Raw genomic sequence first — 19506 nt, 5'->3', positions numbered from 1 at the left:
ATGCAAGGCCTGATCCCATCAACTACCACAGCTAAGTCTTCTCAATATTCCCAACCCCTTGCTGTTGTATGGAGAAAAGGTCTGGAACCAGAAATCAAATTTCTGTTTTAATTAGAATATCATCTCTTGGTCATTACCAGGTAAATTACCTTTCACGCGTAAAAAAGGCTTTTGGTCTGATCACAAGGAATACCATGTGTAATATTTTGAGTCTTACACCATTAAAGCCCATGTGAAATTTCCACAAGAACAAGGTCCAAACGCATTCAAAAATCAAATACAGAATGAATACAAACAGGAAAACTAACCTCATAGATAAAATACACTTTAGCTTCTACGTAGATTCCCATACGCACTACCGCACGTACTGCAGCATTCATACCTGAGAAGAGAAAGTGAATTCATTTATTACAAAATTATGCAAGGTTACCTCAATTTTCTAATATTAACTTGAAATATCTTTGTCAAAAACAAAATCCAACAACAACAATGAAGGAATTAATTGGAAGCTATAATTTGTTTCTAAACAGGAAAAAAAAGCTTTTACTATAACAAATGTACATACTGACAACACAGCCAGCTCTAGAAGTTGAAGGGGGCAGAGTTATTTGTTTTAGCACCATAATTATATGGACATTAAACAGGGGAACTTGTTGAAATTGTCAAAATATTATTAGAATAAACGGTAATTAGAAAGTGGTGACTGCTAACTGACATAAGGCTAATAATTTGGCACCTTGCAGTTTGCAAGGCTTGCAGGCACAATTCAGTACCTGCCTTCCCTCACGCTAGAGGGGAAAGTAAGCTGTGCCAACATTTCTTCCTGGTCCAGCTTACTTTCTTCCAAACCAGCTCAGCTGCACAGATGGTGTGCTGTGGAAGAGCAGAGCCGCTTGGGGCGGGGGGGGGGGGGGGAGGGGGGGAAGCAAGCCAGTGCCAGCTGCTCTCCCCTTGAGTACACACTTGTGATGTAGATAGCATGGGTAAGTGAGTACCTTATGGTATCTTACTACCCTGTGCAGGCATGTCCTGCAGCTCACAATGGAGCCCTTAGTACTCTTTTCATAGATGCTTGACAAATTGAAACACTTGGCTGAAGGATGTCATACTTGTGTATATCAGTATTAATACTTCAATTTATTAAGCAGCAAATATGTTTCACTGAACCATTTTATAGCAAACTCAATGGGTGTCAATCCGAAGAGTCAAAAAGAAAGTGGTGACTATTGTAATGGCTCTCTCCATCTACCATGGGAAATATTACTAATGACAAAAGACATGAAGAATTACCAACAGACTCCAGACACAAGAAGCAAAAACAGAGCTACAAGACAGAGGCAAGGAAGCTGAGAGACTTCTCTAATAGTGGATCCGCACTCTCGCTGGACTTATAAATATGCCACAGCACAAAATATAGTATAGTATCCACAGTCACCCAGATCAATAGGATTAATTAGTTACTGGAAATAGCGAAGAAATATATCAGCTCTGCTGATGATATAGGTGCAAAATAATCCCCGATTTGAAACACATAAGGTGATTAAACCACACAATGAAGTCGGCCTGAATCTCCATACCTACAAACAAAGTCATGAATATGGCCTGTACACAGGAAGCCTAGATACTAATCACTTCCAGGGAAGTATTTAAAGACCCACTGAACTAACCTCTCTGTGATTGTTGAAACTGAGGGCTTGTCTACATCAGAAAGTTGCAGCGCTGGTGAGGGAGTTACAGCGCTGCAACTTTGAAGGTGTACACATCTGCAGGGCACCACCAGCGCTGCAACTCCCTGTTTGCAGCGCTGGCCGTACTCCCGTTTTGTCTCGGGTGTAGAGGATCCAGCGCTGGTGATCCAGCGCTGGTAATCCAATGTAGACAGTTACCAGCGCTTTTCTTGACCTCCGTGGAAGGAGGAAGCCTCTGGTAATCAAGTTGGTTTCCTTTCCCGGTTTGCTCTCTCGGTCCCGGAGCCACCCAGCAAACCGCAGGGAAGGAGACCTGCTTGCTCGGGGTTCCGGGACCGAGAGAGCAAACCGGGAACGCCGCGGTTTGCTCTCTCGGTCCCGGAGCCAGCCAGCAAACCGCAGGGAAGGAGACCTGCTTGCTCGGGGTTCCGGGACCGAGAGAGCAAACCGGGAACGCCGCGGTTTGCTCTCTCGGTCCCGGAGCCACCCAGCAAACCGCAGGGAAGGAGACCTGCTTGCTCGGGGCTCCGGGACCGAGAGAGCAAACCGCGGCGAAGCTGGTTTCCTTTCCCGGTTTGCTCTCTCGGTCCCGGAACCCGAGCAAGCAGGTCTCCTTCCCTGCGGTTTGCTGGCTGGCTCCGGGACCGAGAGAGCAAACCGCGGCGTTCCCGGTTTGCTCTCTCGGTCCCGGAACCCCGAGCAAGCAGGTCTCCTTCCCTGCGGTTTGCTGGCTGGCTCCGGGACCGAGAGAGCAAACCGCGGGGAAGCTGGTTTCCTTTCCCGGTTTGCTCTCTCGTCCCAGAACCCCCCTTGAAGCCGCCCAACAGCGCTGCAGTGTGGCCACATCTAACACCACTTGCAGCGCTGGTTGCTGTAAGTGTGGCCACTCTGCAGCGCTGGCCCTATACAGCTGTACTAATACAGCTGTAACAACCAGCGCTGCAAAATTTTAGATGTAGACATGGCCTGATTAGTGTGAAGGTCTCAGTGACCCTGAGGTTATCTCAAGTGCCTATTACTTAGGAACACAAGACAAGCCACTGTTATTAAACAGAAGTCTTTCATTGTGCAAGAACTGAACATTAAGGCTATTCTACACCAGAGACCTGTACCAATGCAGCTGTGCTGCTGTAAGATCTCTGATGTAGCCACTCTATGCTGATGAGAGAGCGCTCCCCTGTTGATATTAAACCACCCCCAGCGAACGGCAGTAGCTATGTCGGCAGGAGAAGCTATACTACTATTTTTAGCATGCCAGTTTGATGAAAGCCAGTGCAAGTATGACTACATGGGATGAGAATCACACCCCCAGCTCCAAGCATAGACATACCCAGTTAGGAAAACAATTCTGTCAGGTAGGGAGAGCAAGGTAGTAGCAAATATCCATTCAGTTCTCCTTCCAGAAACCACACATACTTTGAGTCAGGATTTTTAAGTCAATGCAGCTACATCAATTTCCACTGGCTGAGGATCTGGTCTTTCAAGTATCGACTAAGGCCAGGGAGGGTGCAGTAATTGCTGTAGACTGTGGCACAAGATACTCTTCATCTCCAAAATCTGTCCGTGTTCTCTATGGCATTTGCGGTCTCTGCCAACCCAAAAGCAAGAAGAGATGCAGGTGTTGCTTAGCATACTAATATTTTTATGCAGAATACTGTTTCTCTAAACCAAGTCTCTATAGATACTGATGGTTAATTACATCCCTATAGATCGGCTGCTTTTGGCACCATTGTTTTGTCTATAGGGTCTTACAGACAATGTTCAGAATTGCCATTCATTGGGTTTTCTCCTTCCCCACTTTCATCCTTCCAGAAAGCTCTCACCTGCTACATCCTTCAGGGTTCCACCTTATCACCTTTCCTGTTCAACATGTATGAGGTGACTGCAAGATGTTTTGCGGATATAATAAATACTGACCAACACAAAGTTCTGTGTCTGTCTTCCACCAACAAACGGTCTCATTAGCCCAAATGTGCTATTGATTGGAAGGAAAATGGACAGGCTAAGATTCAGAATGGATGTGACTTGGACCAGCTAAAACAGAAGAGATTCTTGTGGGCATGAAGAAGCATTTAATGGACTGGGCAAAGGAATCACCTGCATCATCTGCTGATGATGCATGCCTGCTTTTTGTCAATGTTTTCTAAATTAAGATCCTAATGGATCAGTCACTGATCCTGGTTTTTCAGGTTACAGCTGCAGCACATATTTATTTTAATCATCTGTGGCTTGTGAGGAGTCTGACCCCCCTCTTCTAATGCAGAATTCTTCCCCGCCAGTAACACCTTTGCACCTCCAGATCACACTATGGTAATAACCTGTACTTAAGCCTAACCTCTAAGCCCACCTTGAAGCTTCAGCTAGAGCAAAATATAACTGTCTTCTGCCCAATCAGAGCAGACTTGTGAACATAACACTCATGGTTAAGGTCTTTGTATTGTTTCTCTGTCTAATTCCTGGGATCAACTCTAGGTGCTGGTGATAATTTTTAAAACTCTGAAATGTCAAGGACACATTAACTGCATCACATCATTTAAGGCCAGGGAGGGAAGAACTTCTTGTCAGCTATGTGGGGCTGAACCTGCCAGTGACTTTGATTGTCAACTCTTTAGAGGAGGGGCCATCTTTTTGTCCTGTCTTTGTACAACACCTAGCTCAATAGTGGCATGATCCATGACTAGCACCCCTTCTCATTATGGAAACACAAATAATAATGGTAAGGTGACTTCTCATCTTCTTTCCTTCATTGTTGATGATTGAACAGAATCCAAGTGTTGTCACTGTTAGGATATGTTATTAGAAACTTTTTTAACCTTTGCCTGAATTGTTTTTGGTTTTTTTTCAACTTTCTGACTCGGTGCCAATGTATATGTTAACATTTCAGGAGATGGCTGCGGTGATTCATTATTAGTACTCATTGCTGGCTGCTCAATGCAAGTAGGCACCTAATTGCTTTGGTGAAAGACAACTTATAAATCAATAAATCAATAAAAAATAAATTAAGCATAAAATACTGATTTCTCTGACCCTTTAGAGTTGACAGCTATAGCCATCTCATACCCAATGATTTGCTAAGAGGCTCCTAAATCCCATTGATTCAGGTATCCTCATATTACATAGGATTTTTTCCCCTTGGACTATTAACCTTTATAACTGTTTCTTCATTAAAAGTGTGATTGAAAGGAAAATGGTTTTGAACACAATATTTTGCTCATATTTTTAATAAGGTAGAGGGTCTTTACTGATGCAGTACACTTTAGTTACTGTTTGGTTTCTTACACGTGCGTTTTAACTCTATTTGTATGTAAGACTTTTTTTTTTTCAGTTCAAACTTTTTTTCTTGTCTCTTTATATGATTTTGCCTGTATTCATTTTGAGCGGTTTCACTAATGTCGAGGAACGCAACTCCACCAAAAAAATCAGAGTTACAATAGATGTACCATTTCAGAAGATGAGTAACAAATTTACTAAAAAAGTTACATGATTAAAAGGCTCAGAAAATAACATTTGCTTTAGTACTAAACTTTTCCTAATGTTAAATTATTCATTTCCTTCTCAGTTTAAGCAGCATTATTCTGCTGGTTCCATACTTATTAATTTTAAACCAACTTCTCTTTTCTGTTTCTATGTTAAGAACTTACTGGTGCTTTAAGTTTATTGAGAATTTTACTTTTGAAACAGGATGCCTATGCAAAGCTAAAAATGTACATGAAAATCCAGGGTTGTTTCCACACATTTACATTTTACATGTCTATTTGATAAAGATGAGAAGATTTCTAGGCCAGGAATATCAGCTTGGGTTAATATAAACAATAAGGCATTCTCACAACTTGGTTTTCCAGTCACCAGTGAGAATTTCACAACTTTTACCAAGCACTTAGATTGATGATTATTATTTGTAAAGCAATAGTTCCAGTTCAGTGCCTCAGAAGATTTACAGTGCAATTGTCCCACAGAGTACTCTATACATATAGTTTTCTTGAATAAACAACTTGTGTATCCATCTAATCACTTAAATTACTGCTACACAACATTTTAGGAAGATGACCCCAAACTCACGTGTGTTTTCCTATTGATACAATTATGTAAGTCTCAAAGTATGAAAGCCATGTCGGAGGAAGTGGCTCAAAAGGCTGATATCTGAGTAACACAGGCTAGAGATTACCCACATGGAGGTTGTAACCAGATTTCAAGAGGCTACAATTACTCACTCCCTTCTGTCTAAAGCTATGCCTACATTACGAGGTAGGGCTGTGATTCTCCTATTCTTGTACACATACTCAGGCTAGCTGGCATTGAGCAGAGTGAGTATAAATAGTAGCGTAGCCACAGTAGCATGGGTAGCAGCAGTGGAGGCATGGTTGAGCCTTGTCGAGTACATACCCATAAGCTTCAGGCAAGCTGTATGTGGCACAGCTAAACCATGCCTCTGCTACTGCTATTCGTGCTACAGCAGTTATGCTATTTATACTCCCAATAGCTCGATGACAGCTCGTGTGAGTCACACACTTAGCTCATACTGTATATGTAGCCTAAATAGGAGGTGGATAGACCCCAAAACTTGTGTCTATTGCAACGTAGGTTGTCAGTCTGGAAAAGAAGAGAACCCTTACCTCAGGCCATTCTGTATACTCTCACTGAAAGTTTATAACTTGGCTATTTAATATACACGTGTTATCACTGTTTGACACTGTGTGACTACTTTGTACTCCATCACTCACAATTTTTTAATCAAGATTGAACGTGCTTTTTATCTAACAGATCTGCTGTAGGAATTATTTTGGACAAGTTCCGTGGCCCGTGTTATACAGGTTAGACTAGATGATCACAATGGTCCCTTCACACCTTTGAATCTGTTTGCCTCTGTGCAGAGATAGCAATATTTTCAGACTTGGGTGCTTAACAGCAAGCACCTAGCCAATTTCCAGAAGGGCTGAATACTCAAGAACTCACACTGAAGAATCTGTTGCTGTTCACTACTGAATAATCTAGAGATGTCCCAATAAACCTAATTTTGGCTTTAAATATCTACCATTGGGTACTTACATCTGAATATTTTGACCAGAGTATATTCAAATACATAAAAGATATCTACAGAGGAGAGCATGAACTTGACTAATAAAACACTGGCAAACAATGTCTTATTTAATTATCTTTGGCTTCTTACAACCAGTATTTCCATTAGAGTATCTATGAAATGTAATTATATAATTACTACTGGAAAATGGATGTACTCAGTAGTCATGAGACTTGGTCCTCAATACTCAGTACAGCATTGATACACACAGAGGATTTGAACAGTGGCTTAGAGACTAAACTGTGGCTAAAATAGCTATTCAAAATATGGCAACATAATCTAAAATTCTTCTGAATTACCATTTTCTTTTTTATCAGACCTTTGATAGGTGCTAAGATTTATCTGGCAATTTTTGGCCCAACTGAAGATTGAATAACCTAGCTGGATGGCATTAGATGATGCAGCGCTGCCCAGAGGAGGGAACAAGTGGGGCAATTTGTCCCAGGCCCCAGGCCCTGCAGGGGCCCCCATGAGAATGTTGGAGGCTCTCCCCCACCTCCCCCATCCCCGGCGCCTCAGTGCGCCACGTCCAGGAGCGGCCCTGGACAGCGCTGCAGCGGCATGGCTCGGGCAGGGCCTTAGCTCCTCCCGCTCAGAGCCGCGTGGTAAGGGGGTGGGGCTGCGAGCTCCGGGCCGACCGGCGGGAGCTCAGGCCCCACCGGAGCCATGCCACTGCAGTGCTGTCCAGGGCTGCTCCTGGATGCGGTGCGCTGAGGCTCTGGGAGAGTGGGGAGGCGGGGGTAAGCAGTATGGTAAGGGGGACAGGGGCGTTGGATAAGGGGCAGGGAGTCCCAGGGACAGTCAGGGGACAGAGGTTTCGGGGAGGGTGGTCAGGGGACAAGGAGTTGGATTGTGGACGTTCCGAGGGTCTGTCAGGACTTGGTGGGGGGGGGGGGGTAATAGGGGTCAGGGCAGTCGGGGACAGGGACCGGGGGAGTTCGTGGGGGGTGAGGTCCTAGAGTGGTGGTTGGAAAGGTCTTAGGAGGGCAGACAAGGGACAAGGAGCAGGATGGGTTGTGGATTCTGAGGGAGCAGTCTGGGGTCAGGAATTGGGTGGGGGTCAGATAGGGGGCAAGGCCAGGCTGTTTGGGAGGCACAGCTTTCCCTACCCTAAAGCTCATTCAGCAGTTTGAGGCTTGCAGACAGCTATTTAACACAGAGACAAGCTGTTATCTTTTCCCTTAGGGCTACCATCCCTTTCATTTCTCAAATGCCAAATTATAGTCTACATTTAATTTCAATGCCATAGGTGAGGTGAGGGTAGCTTCATTTAAAATTAGCCACTTTAGATTAACAGTGATAGAGCCAAGAGAGACAGGAGGGAGGGATCACATGAGAAGAGCAATATCCTACATCACCGGTCTCCTTCCCAACCCTACCAAGGGAGACCCCCCCCCCTCCCCTGCATTCCCCAAGGCTTCAGAGGGGTTAATTCAGTGGTTCACAAACTTTTGTACTGGTGACCCCTTTCACATAGCAAACCTCTGAGTGTGATACCCCACCCCTTATAAATTAAAAACACTTTTGTATATATTTAACACTATTATAAATGCTGGAGGCAAAGCAGGGTTTAAGGTGGAGACTGACAGCTCGCGACCCCCAGTAATAATCTTGCGACCCCCTGAGGGGTCCCGACCCCCAGTTTGAGATCCCCTGGGTTAATTTAATTTTAGCACCCTGTGTCCATTCACATGCATATGCTATTTTGAGCATTTCAGTTTTCACAACACAGGTTCATCCCACATTCTGGAATAAGCTCAAATGCTCAGTTCGTGGAGTATGTACTTAAGCTATACTAAAAACAAACCCACAGTAACCGTCTCCAGTTTGTGAGGGACCCCACTGGAGTCAGTCTCTAAGAAATAGATAAATTCATGTAAAAAGCAACACAGAGTCCTGTGGCACCTAACAGACGTATTGGAGCATACGCTTTGGTGGGTGACGAAGTGGGTATTCACCCACAAAAGCTTATGCTCCAATACATCTGTTAGTCTATAAGGTGCTGCAGGACTCTTTGTTGCTTTTTATAGATCCAGACTAACACAGCTACCCCTCTGATACTAAATAAATTCATGGAGGTTAAGTCCATTAATGGCTATTAGCCAGGATGGGTAAGGAATGGTGTCCCTAGCCTCTGTTTGTCAGAGGGTGGAGATGGATGGCAAGAGAGAGATCACTTGATCATTACCTGTTAGGTTCACTCCCTCTGGGGCACTTGGCATTGGCCACCGTCAGTAGACAAGATACTGGGCTGGATGGACCTTTGGTCTGACCCAGTATGGCCATTCTTATGTTCAAACCTAAATGAACCTAAAGTTATGGACACAGATATGAGTCAAGGAAGCTAGAAGACTATCAGAAACCTGGAAAAATCTCTGACTGGATGGGCTTAGGCGTTTGGACACAAGCTGAGGTGGTTCAAAAGTTTTCGATTTTTTTAAGCAGAATTTTTTTATTGTTTCTTTAAACAATCAAACAGAGCAAGCAGCAAATATTTGGCCACACACTTCTGACACCCCAAACCATGTTCAGGTTTTGGCAGACTAATTTCAGCTTTTCAGTTAAAAAAACACAACAAATACACACATAGTAGCGCATCTTGGGCATTTTAGGCTTGCTTCCATTCAAAATGCTTTCTTTGCCTCTTTCAAAAAAAAGAAAAAAAAAAAGAAAATTAGCACCAATTATTTAGGAATTCATCTGTGACACAAGTCACTTTTTTAATTTTAGAAGTAACGTCTCCAAAACACCAGATACAGTGAATACTGAAAAAGTCTATACAAATTACCATTAACTACAGAATGTTCATTTCCCATCTGTAAAATGTATGTTGAAACATGACATGTTAACTTTTTTAGCAAATAAATTATGCTTTAAATTTTATTTACAAAATGTAAAACAAATCCATGGTGCTGTCTTCAAATTATGTATATACATAACACACATAGCAACCATATGCAATATACATATAAATTCTACAATTTTGGGGACAGAAAGGGGGTTGTTTTCTTTGTGTGGGGGGACATGTAATGGACTGGAACAATATAAGACTCTTAACCAGTAGGTGATGAAATTGTTGCACAGATCTGCCTACTACAGAGCCATGATCTGCACTCTGGGCTGTGTAACCCAGAAGGCTATGACTATTTCATTAGTGCCCCAAAAAGTTTTGCCATGCAAATAAAAAAAACATGACATAGCTCTTAATTTGAAGAACTCAAAACCAAAGTAAGAGTAACAAGCAAATGAAGGGATGGTGTGAGGAAGAGCTGAGGCAAGTAAATAAGTTTACATGACTGTCATTTAGATTTTTGCTCATTGTGAGAGTTCCATAAATTTATGTTCTAAAATACATAGAACAACTCACTTCCTGTGTGTGACAGGGAATAAGGGGAGGATGACATTCTATCGAAAGAGGATCCACATCTCAGGAGCCAGTGGCTGGTGTATAAATTCACCCACCAGTGTCAACATTAACACTTCCATGCCCAACACAGCGGGACCAACAGCCCAATGCACCTGCACATGCAATTCACAATCTCAGGCCCCTCACTCAGATTATCTTCCACAGCACTCAAGCCTTGAAGTTACCTGAACATTCTGTTTTGTGGTTAAGGTTACACTGGAGTTTTAAAGAACACCAGTCCAGATTCTCAGCCACTCCCTGGCCACTTTACATTGGCCCACCAATCTGTCAGCCCTAGATGGTACAGAATTCCCTCTATATAAGGGATTCTAGGCCACTGTAATTGCTGCTCCTCTACCACCCTCATCATGGTTCCAGCATCAGCAATTTTCCTAGGGGACACTCTTCATCCCTCAGTGATCTGTGCCTGCCAGAATGGCCTTGGAGGTCATTGACAGCTGACATCAAGTAGCCCTGAGGCTGTTCTACATTGTGCCAAGGACCAACCCATGACAGGACAAACCCCAAGATCTGAGGGAATAAGAGCTGCTTAAAGACCCCACTTCTCATGCTGCTCCCTCCAAAACTGCACCAACCGCGCTTTGGTGCAGTCCAGACTATGGCACATCATGCTGATAAATCCTTGAGAATCAGCTGTCAATGTTCAATCACAATATACATCAAGAGACTGAATACCAAATACTGGATTTGTTTCCCAATTTAACAGCTGGGTGGCCAAAATTGTAGTACTGACACAGCAAGTATAGACTACACTTTACAAGCACATATTATTTGTAACACTTTCACTTACACTAAAACCCCAATACACTGCTTAAATCCACCACACAAAATGGTGGAAAGTATGTCTACACTGTAAATACCGTGATTAACTCCTGATTGTTTCAAGGGAGCTGCTATGGTATGTGCTGTGAATGTGTATTAATACAGATTTAAACATCTTGGATCCATAATACTATATACACACTAAAAAACCCTTAAGGAGATTAACAATTGTAAATCTGAAAATCCCACATTTTGAACAGTAACAGCCACTTGAAATAGAAAAGACATGAAATTTTTCATTTAAAAAAAGGCCACTTGTAAATGATCAAAAAGTAAGAAAAACACCCCACCTAGTAAACCCTGGGGCTGAGATTTTATATGTCAAGCAACTGCCTGGAACAGTGTAAGCATGTTAACAGGTTAACAGTGGGCAAAAGCTTATAAGCCATCCTACAGTGCAGCACTAACAGGTGTCACTGTAATTATATTTATTCCTGTTTCCCGTAGAATCAGATTTCTGTTGTAAGTATTCAAGAAGTTAAAGCAAATGGGGGATGGAAAATCAGTTAAGGAATAGAAAACCCTCCCAATTTAGAACAGGGTTACTTTGTACAATTTAGTTCTTCCAAAACTGCTAATCTGCTTCTTTCTATATAAACTCTCTCAACTACAGACCTCAATACTCTCTCTAAATTACTCTCACCCCATGCAGTACAAATGACCTTGAAAGGTCATGACTCAGAGTCCTATTCTGTTCCCCTCCCAGGATGTGATGCAGAATGGAGGTTGCATACTTCAGTCTTCTTACTGTTCCCAAATCCCAACCCAGTTATGTAAATGATTCCTTGGAGACACTCGAGCCCTAAGGTTGGGTTTAGTCTTTCTTCTCATGAAAGAAATGAAACGCCTACAAAACATCCTGGACAACATCAAGTGTCCTCTGCTCATAGTCTGCAAAACAGTCACGGCGCTTGGGCAGCGCTCCACACACGCTCCTCCCTTTTTTTTTTTTTTTTTTTTAAAGGAGCTAGAACCGCTGCTCCAGCGTTATATAATCCGCAGCCACACGGAAGCGAGTGGCAGGGCTCAGCCTGGGCTTGCTGCTATGCTGCTCCGAGCAATGCACTGTCACTGCTTCAAAGGGAAATGGCGATGTAAAGGCTCAGTTGCCCGGATCCCAAGCTCCCCTGAAATGATTTCAGCACAACTGGTAACACCGCCATGGGGTGGATGACTGCAAAAGGAGCCAAGCCAGCCGCTGATTGTCAAGGGAAGCAGTTTGCGGTGGCAGATCCCTTCTGCCCCCATATTGGGGAGTGGTTTAGCTAATCCCAGGTAAAACCCCAGGCACCCCACTATTTCTGGGGGAGGGAGGAAGGATGCTTCTTCAGCAGAGATATGACGCATAGAGTGTACGACTGGCCGCGGATCACGTACACACTGGAGGCGGGGACCGAGCGAGAAGAAAGTGGTCCATGCAAAGTAGCATTCTCATGCGCACTAGGGAAAGGGGGGGGGCAGAGACGGGTGGAGGGGGAGACAGGCCAGGTCCCCCGCATCCTAAACACACATCTATCAAGGGGAAGGGGAGTGAGGCTTTCTCCTTTCACATTCACTGAAGGGAAACGTGTGTGTGGGAAAACTAGTCCTCGCTCCTCCAAACCCTGACGCACTCAGAGGGACTCTCTTTTCACAACTCCCTCCACCCACAAGCACATTTGCAGGAGCCATACTTCTCTCTTCACCCCCACGCACGTGAAAGACTGGCGGGGAGGCCCAGGACCCATCCCTAATGCAAAAAACAACATAGATTGTCCGCTGCCCCGCGCTGCTGAAATACTTCTGATCTGCAGCGAAACTGGCAGCTACTGGATTAAACTTCTTCCCAATGCACTCCCGGAGCTGCGGGAAAACTAATGTCACCGCCGAGGAGGAGGCTACTGGGAAGGATGGCAGCGCTGCATATTAACAAGATACTTCTCTTTCTGGCTAAGGGGATCGAGAGCCTTTGTTGTTAAATATTGCCCCGCATTACCCATCTAGAATCTGCGCCCTGAGCAACCCAAGACAGAACTGTTAATAACAGACGCAAATTAATTCGGGGAGACAAAAAAGGGGGAGGGGGCCTGAGAAGGGATCTCATGACCAGGTTAGTAAATTTCAATCAATTCTCCTGTTCCCTGGTCGCCCTTTGATTCCATTTCTGTAGGTCCTTGGTCTCTAAGCCCCAACATTAAACCCCTGCTCCTCCTTTGGAAGGACTCTGTGTAGGGTTAGCGATCGAAGGGGGCTAAGGATGTCTGCAATTTATTAATCTTGCGCCGGTGTGAGCTACCTAAACCGTTGTCACGAATGCGAAACTACTCGGGAGTAGTGCCAAAGAACGAAGTGAAAGGCGGATGGGGTGAGGGCTGCCACTGCCCCAGCGGCAGACAGTTCCCCTGCCCCCATGTGCAATGCAGCAAGCCCACCACCACCCCTCACATTTTGGGCACTAACTAGCCCTTTCTTCATCCTCCCTTCTCCCTACCATCCCCGAAAGGGAAAGACGTCTTGGGGATAAAGTTACTGGTGCTTTCGGTTTCCTGCCCTCCAGAAGGCAGGCTCAGAAGTCGTCACACGTTTGAAAATGTGATGAAGAAGGGAGGGAGGATGAATGGAGGCTGTTTGCTGCCGCCCTGCCTATCTAGGCACGTTTGCAGCCCAGACACTGAAGTGAGGCAAAAGGATGATTTTTTTTTTTACGCTGATGTCAAAGCAGTCCGAGATCCGTAGAGCTGCAGGGAAACAGGCACTCTCCGCCGGCCCACCCTGATCGCAAGCCAGCCCCCTTTAGCCCACGTCCAGTGCCCCATCTGCCCCTACCTCAATGCCCGCTGTGCCCCGACCCAACGTGTCCCTGCCCCTGCCCTAGTGTGCATGCTGCCTGCCCAGCCACCAGACACCCACTGCCCCCAGTGTCCATGCACTTCCCGCCCACGCCACACGAGCATCCTGCCAGTCTCCAAACTAGCCCTGCCCGCTGCACCCCCCATCCGTATTTCCCCCTGCCATCTCCCCAAATGTACCCGTACGCCATGCACGCCCTCCCACTTATCCATGCTGCCCAATACATCCAACAGCCACCCCATAGTCCTCTCCCTTCCCCATAGCTGCATCACCTTGCGCATCCCCGCCGCTGGTCAGCACCCCGATGGCTTTCCCTGCGCCCGAGAGATTCTCGAAGAACTTCTTATCCGCCGGCAGCTCCGCCATGGTGCTGGGAGGGGAGCGAGCGAGCTGCCGGCCGGCTGGGGGATGGAGGGAGGGAGCGAGCGAGCTCCCTGGGCGGCGCCGGAGGGAGTCCCTGGCAGCCCTGGGGACGGAACCCGGAACAGAAACGCTACGGCATAAAACCCGTGGGAGGAAAGCACGAGAAGCGCAGCCTTCGCTCTCCACTCCAGCCACCGCTACTGCTCCCGCTCCAGCCTTCCCGTGCCTCTCTCCACCCCGTGCGGCTCCGCCCTCTGAGGGGCAGGGCGAGAAGCCAATGAGAGCACGTGCACCGCCCAAGGCGCTCGGCAGCCTGCAGCGGGCGGTGGAGCCCGCTCGGATGCTGCAGTCTGGGTAAGGGGCGGCAGGTGGGAGAGGCTGGAATGGGTGGCAAAAGGGGGAAGGAGTGCAAAGGCAGCCCCCTCCTTTCCTTTCCCCTGTCCATATGCTAGAGCAAGAGGGAGGGGGCAGAGGAAGCGGCTGTTTTTCCTGGCAGAGCCGCAGGAGGAGGTTCCTCCCCCCAGCTCCACCTGCTGGAGACCAGCCCTGAGCAGCACTCAGGTCTCTGCCTGCAGGTGCTGGAGGAAAGTGGACTGGGGTAGCTGCTCCCTGTCGTCGCCCTGCATGGTCTGGCAATAAAAGTCTGGGCAGTACAGGGGTGCAGGAACAATTTGTATAGTGGAGGTGCTGACGGCCATTGAACCAAACCCTGTGTATGATGGAAACCACTTTGAGCCAGGAGGTGCGGCAGCACTCCTAGTTCCAGCACCCAGGCGCAGTACCTGAAAACAGTCTAGCAGCTAGGTGGCACATAATACCATCGTCTCTCTTAGACCTAGCTCTGTCCTGCTCTGGTTACACTAGGCACACATGCCATTCTCTGCAATCCTAAAAGCTGCTGATCTCTATAAGCAAGCAATCATTGCCTGTCATTCCATTAGAGATGGGCAGTGATGGGAAATCCCCCTCTTTAGAGGCTCCAGTTTTGTGTGTCTCTCTTTTTTTTGTTTTGTTTAGTTGCTTGGTTGGTTTTTTTTGTTCAAGCTCTCTCTGAACATGTTTCGTGCTAATTATTAAGGCCCTGTCATTGTCTAGAAGATGTTATTCCACTGCTAAAAAGTATTGTAAAGATTTATTGGGAGTATAATGTATTGGTATTATAGTATCCCCTAGAGGCAACAGCTAAGATCAGGTCCTATTGTGCTAGAGGCAGTTCTTGCCCTGAAGAGTGTACTATTTAAACAGACAAAAGGTGAGTCAAAGGAAGTTTTGTCACAGTTATGGAGACAGGGAACTGAGAAATATCTATTTAGAGCACCCTCTCTTTTTGTTGTTAGGTCAGGAGAATGAGAGTTAAAAAACCTCTTTTGGTAATATCCACATTGAATATTTGGGGGATGATTTTATCATTTGTTTTCATTCTGTTGTGAATACATTTTGGATGCGTACATATTGAATAATTGATCCATAATTCTTTTTAAAAATTATCACAATACCACTATGGAGCAGAGTAGTATGATTATCCTGATCACAGAGACAGATTAAGGCCCAGACCCTGCAAACTTTTATTTAGCTGCTTTTATGTACATGAATTGTCCTGTATTTAATAGGACAATTTATGTGTGTGAAGTTCAGCCTCTGTGAGAGTGTTTGCAGGATGAGGGCCTGAGTGACTCAACAAAATTATGCAGCAAGTCAAAAACAGAATCAAAATGCTAACTCTCAATCCTATGCTTTAATCACTATTAGAATTGTTTTTATTCAGCATTTATACACATCCTAAATTTGGTGCTTTATAAACAGAGGCCCTGATCCTACAGACTTTTACATATATGAGTAGCTATACTCAAGTAGGCAGTCCCGATAAATTCAGTGAAACTATTCACATGAGTAGAATTACTCAAGTACACTGGTGTTTTGTAAGTATTCTAATCCTAAAAATACTGATGCATATTAACTAGGAAACTCTGCAATATTAATCATGTGTAAAAGTGTATACACTTCTCTGCACCAAAGAGCTAACAGACCCAGTTCCACAAACCCTTACCTATGTAAGTCGTTACACAATAATTAATTCTGTTTACAAATAATTGGATTGAAGTAATTCAAAGGCTTGCAATCCAAAATTTTTTGTATATTGTCCTAATGGGCCTGATCCAACACTCAGTATCCTCAGCTGGTATAAACCGTCATAGTTCCATTGAAGTCAGTGGCATTATGACAGTTTATACCAGCTGGGGAGCTTCCCCTATGAATCTTTCCACTGACTGCAGTGCCTTTGGATTAGGCACCTAATGTTTGTTTTGTGTGTGTTTCTTGTTTTATTTAGGGCATTTTTAGGCAAGTCTTGCAAACTATGAGGCTGTAAATAGATTTCTGTCTATCTTCATCATAAATCCTGTATACACTTGGTAATCAGAGGTGGTTGTTTCCCAGAAAGCAGTGGTTTTTCAGATTGTCCTGTAAGGTACATAATAGAATTTATCTCCTAACAGGTGGTAGGGGTTTTTTTTGTCTTCTCCTAAATTCAGAAACAGCTGCTCATCTCACTGGTTTCATTATTTGTTATTGTTATTCTTTGTCTTTAACTTCTCATTAGGGAAGCATTTTACTTGGTTGTTAGCATCAGGACATTAAAACAAAGTTGACAGTAGTGATAATAAGTAAATTAAAGATGTGGCTCTGTTTGTGCCTGAGGCTGCCTTGACATGCTTTTAGACTTTCAAGAAACACAGTCTCCAGTAATCTCTCTTTATTCCTGACATAGCCATCTTCAATATTATCTGTTTAACTTTAAGGGATATTATCTCAGTGGATCTGGATACACATGCATAATACATAGTAATATTCATATGTTCACACTGAGAAAAAGACCCTTTTTGTGATCTGTAAGCTCATAACTGTAAAGGGATTCTGTGAAGCAAAAAAGGAACTTTCTCTCACATGGCTCTTAAACCAACTAATTCACTAGGTCTTACAATTGTTCCTCATCAAAGTACTTGCAGTACTTAAGGATTCTAAACTGATCCTTACAGTAATAGAAAATGTTTTGTATCCTGTCCAATCCTCAGTTTACTGTACAACTCACACTTAAACATGCTATCCTCCAACTACAGGAATAGTAGTTCATCATTATTATGTGTATCATGCCATAGATATCCACAATACTTTACAATATGAAGTTCTCTACCAAAACAAAGTTTCTGCTATGGAAAGAAAAAGCCACTGAAGTACAGTGCAATAAGAATCAACCCAGGACAAGCAGAGAATGGTGTATGAGATGGACTGAATCACAGAAGAGAGGAGTTAAAAAAAATTAGGAGAGGGTAGTTATGAGGCTGTTCAGGTGTATGGATCAGCATGAAAGAGGGCATGAGCACAGGCAAGAAAAGGAGCAATCTGGATATAATTGCAAGGCAGCTGGTGAAACAAGACTACCGTTGGAGATCTCCTTATCTATTTCCATTAACAAACAAACAAACAAAAACCACTATGGTTTGGAGACTATTGGTGATTCACTCCTTTGTGTCAGCAACTCTTGTCAGACCTGACGTACTCACTACACCTAAAACACTGTTGTAAGGATATATACCCAAAAGATGGTATGTAATATATAAATGGAAAACTAGTAACTCACCAACTATTAATATACTTGTGTGATGTATGTACAAGGTGTGTATCAAGAGTTATAAATGTGCTAGAATTATGTTATTAAAATGTGTTTGGCAAGTGCTGCATTAGCACAGTCTGCCTTGCACAGAGGAATGTGTATTACTTGTCTGACCAGCCTTGTCAGCAAGCAGCGACAATGAAGGCATATTTACATAAAAGGTAAATAACAACATTAAACTAGGAAGTGGGGGAGATAGCCTCTTAACTAAAAAGACAGAGGCCTGAACCTCAAATGATAAGCAATTGAATTGTATGCAATATTACTGTATTATAAAAGTGTACTGAGTAAGGTCTTTTAGGAAAGTCTGGGATGCCCTGTTGACTAATATCATTGAGAAATGTATGCATTAACACCATTATGAATTGTGGATACTCACAGATACTATGCTTTAATGTCTGTGACCAAGCAAAGGGAGAAACAGGTTTTCTCCCAGATTGGAGACTGGTAAATAGCTGCCTTCCCTCCTATGTAAATTAACCAGTGTGGAATCAAAACAATGGAAATGCCATTTACATACAAATCAGCCTGAGGATGCAGACTGCACCCCCAGGAAGACTACCTGCATCTTGAAGCAGGGTTGATGAACTTGGGAAATACAGCATGGCATCTACATCCCAGCAGGAGAGAGAAGATCTGTGTCTGGGTTTACCTTTCAAAGAACATATTTTCAAGGTTTATTGGACTATAAAAAGAAAGGGGAGAGAACCCCACAGTGGTCCATCACTTGGGAGATTCAAGGGGCTGTAGCTCTTGAAATTACAGAATGTTGGGTCCTCCAACCAAGGGACTGAAGTCTCTGAGAATAATTTAGGCAAGAAACTTGCTTAGGCAAAGAATGTAATTTGTTGAAATTAAGTTTTAGTCTTAGAAGCATATTTTCACTTTTGTTTACTTGTAACCCTTTCTGTCCTTTTTCCTTATACTTGGTATCACTTAAACCTATGACTTTTTGTTTAATAAACTTGTTCTACTTTTTCTATAAACCCATTCAGTGCTGTTACTGAAATAAATCTGTTTGTCAAACCCCAGTTAAACTAATGAGCTGCAGCTCGTTAATCTTAAATACTGTGATAGACCCAGGCCAGTTGGGTATAGCAGAAGGCAGATATACTGGCCACTGGATTAACAGTTTTCTGTTCTCTGACTGACCAGAGTAGGGGCTGCTCCAGGCTAATGAGAACACCTGACTCTAATTAACCTGCAAAGAGTCAGGTGAGGTCATTCAGTTAATGTGACCACCTGACTCTAATTAAGGCCCTGCTCAAGTATCAGAGGGGTAGCCGTGTTAGTCTGGATCTGTAAAAGCAGCAAAGAATCCTGTGGCACTTTCATGGTATCTTTCCCCAATCTGAACCTTAGAGTCCAAAAGTTGGGGTACCAGGATGAATTCCCCTAAGCTTAAATACCAGCTTAGATCTGATAGCTGGCACCATCAGGACTTGGAGTGCCTGGTCCCCCCAGAACCTTCTCTGGGGACCCCCAAGACCCAGACCTCCTGGATCTTAACACAAGGAAAGTAAACTCTTTCCCTCACCAATGCCTCTCCCAAACTTCCCCTCTCTGGGTTACCCTGGAAGATTACCATGATTCAAACTCCTTGAATCACAACACAGAGAAATCAGGTTTG

At 44.2% G+C, this 19506-nt stretch overlaps 1 protein-coding gene across 1 annotated transcript in view; it reads right to left on the bottom strand.

Annotated features, from left to right (window-relative positions):
* PFKP (phosphofructokinase, platelet) overlaps window positions 1-14502 on the bottom strand; it is an 80729-nt gene extending 66227 nt beyond the window's left edge. The window contains 2 exon segments of the mRNA XM_030550142.1: window positions 309-382; window positions 14116-14502. Of these exon segments, the coding sequence (XP_030406002.1) occupies window positions 309-382; window positions 14116-14209 (168 nt within the window). The 5' untranslated portion in view covers window positions 14210-14502.
* Window positions 14503-19506: the final 5004 nt, after the last annotated feature.

This window comes from Gopherus evgoodei, chromosome 2, assembly GCF_007399415.2.
Source record: "Gopherus evgoodei ecotype Sinaloan lineage chromosome 2, rGopEvg1_v1.p, whole genome shotgun sequence".
Lineage (NCBI taxonomy): Eukaryota > Metazoa > Chordata > Testudines > Testudinidae > Gopherus > Gopherus evgoodei.
Note: the sequence above shows the minus strand (reverse complement) of the source record. Positions and strands in the feature narration are given on the sequence as shown.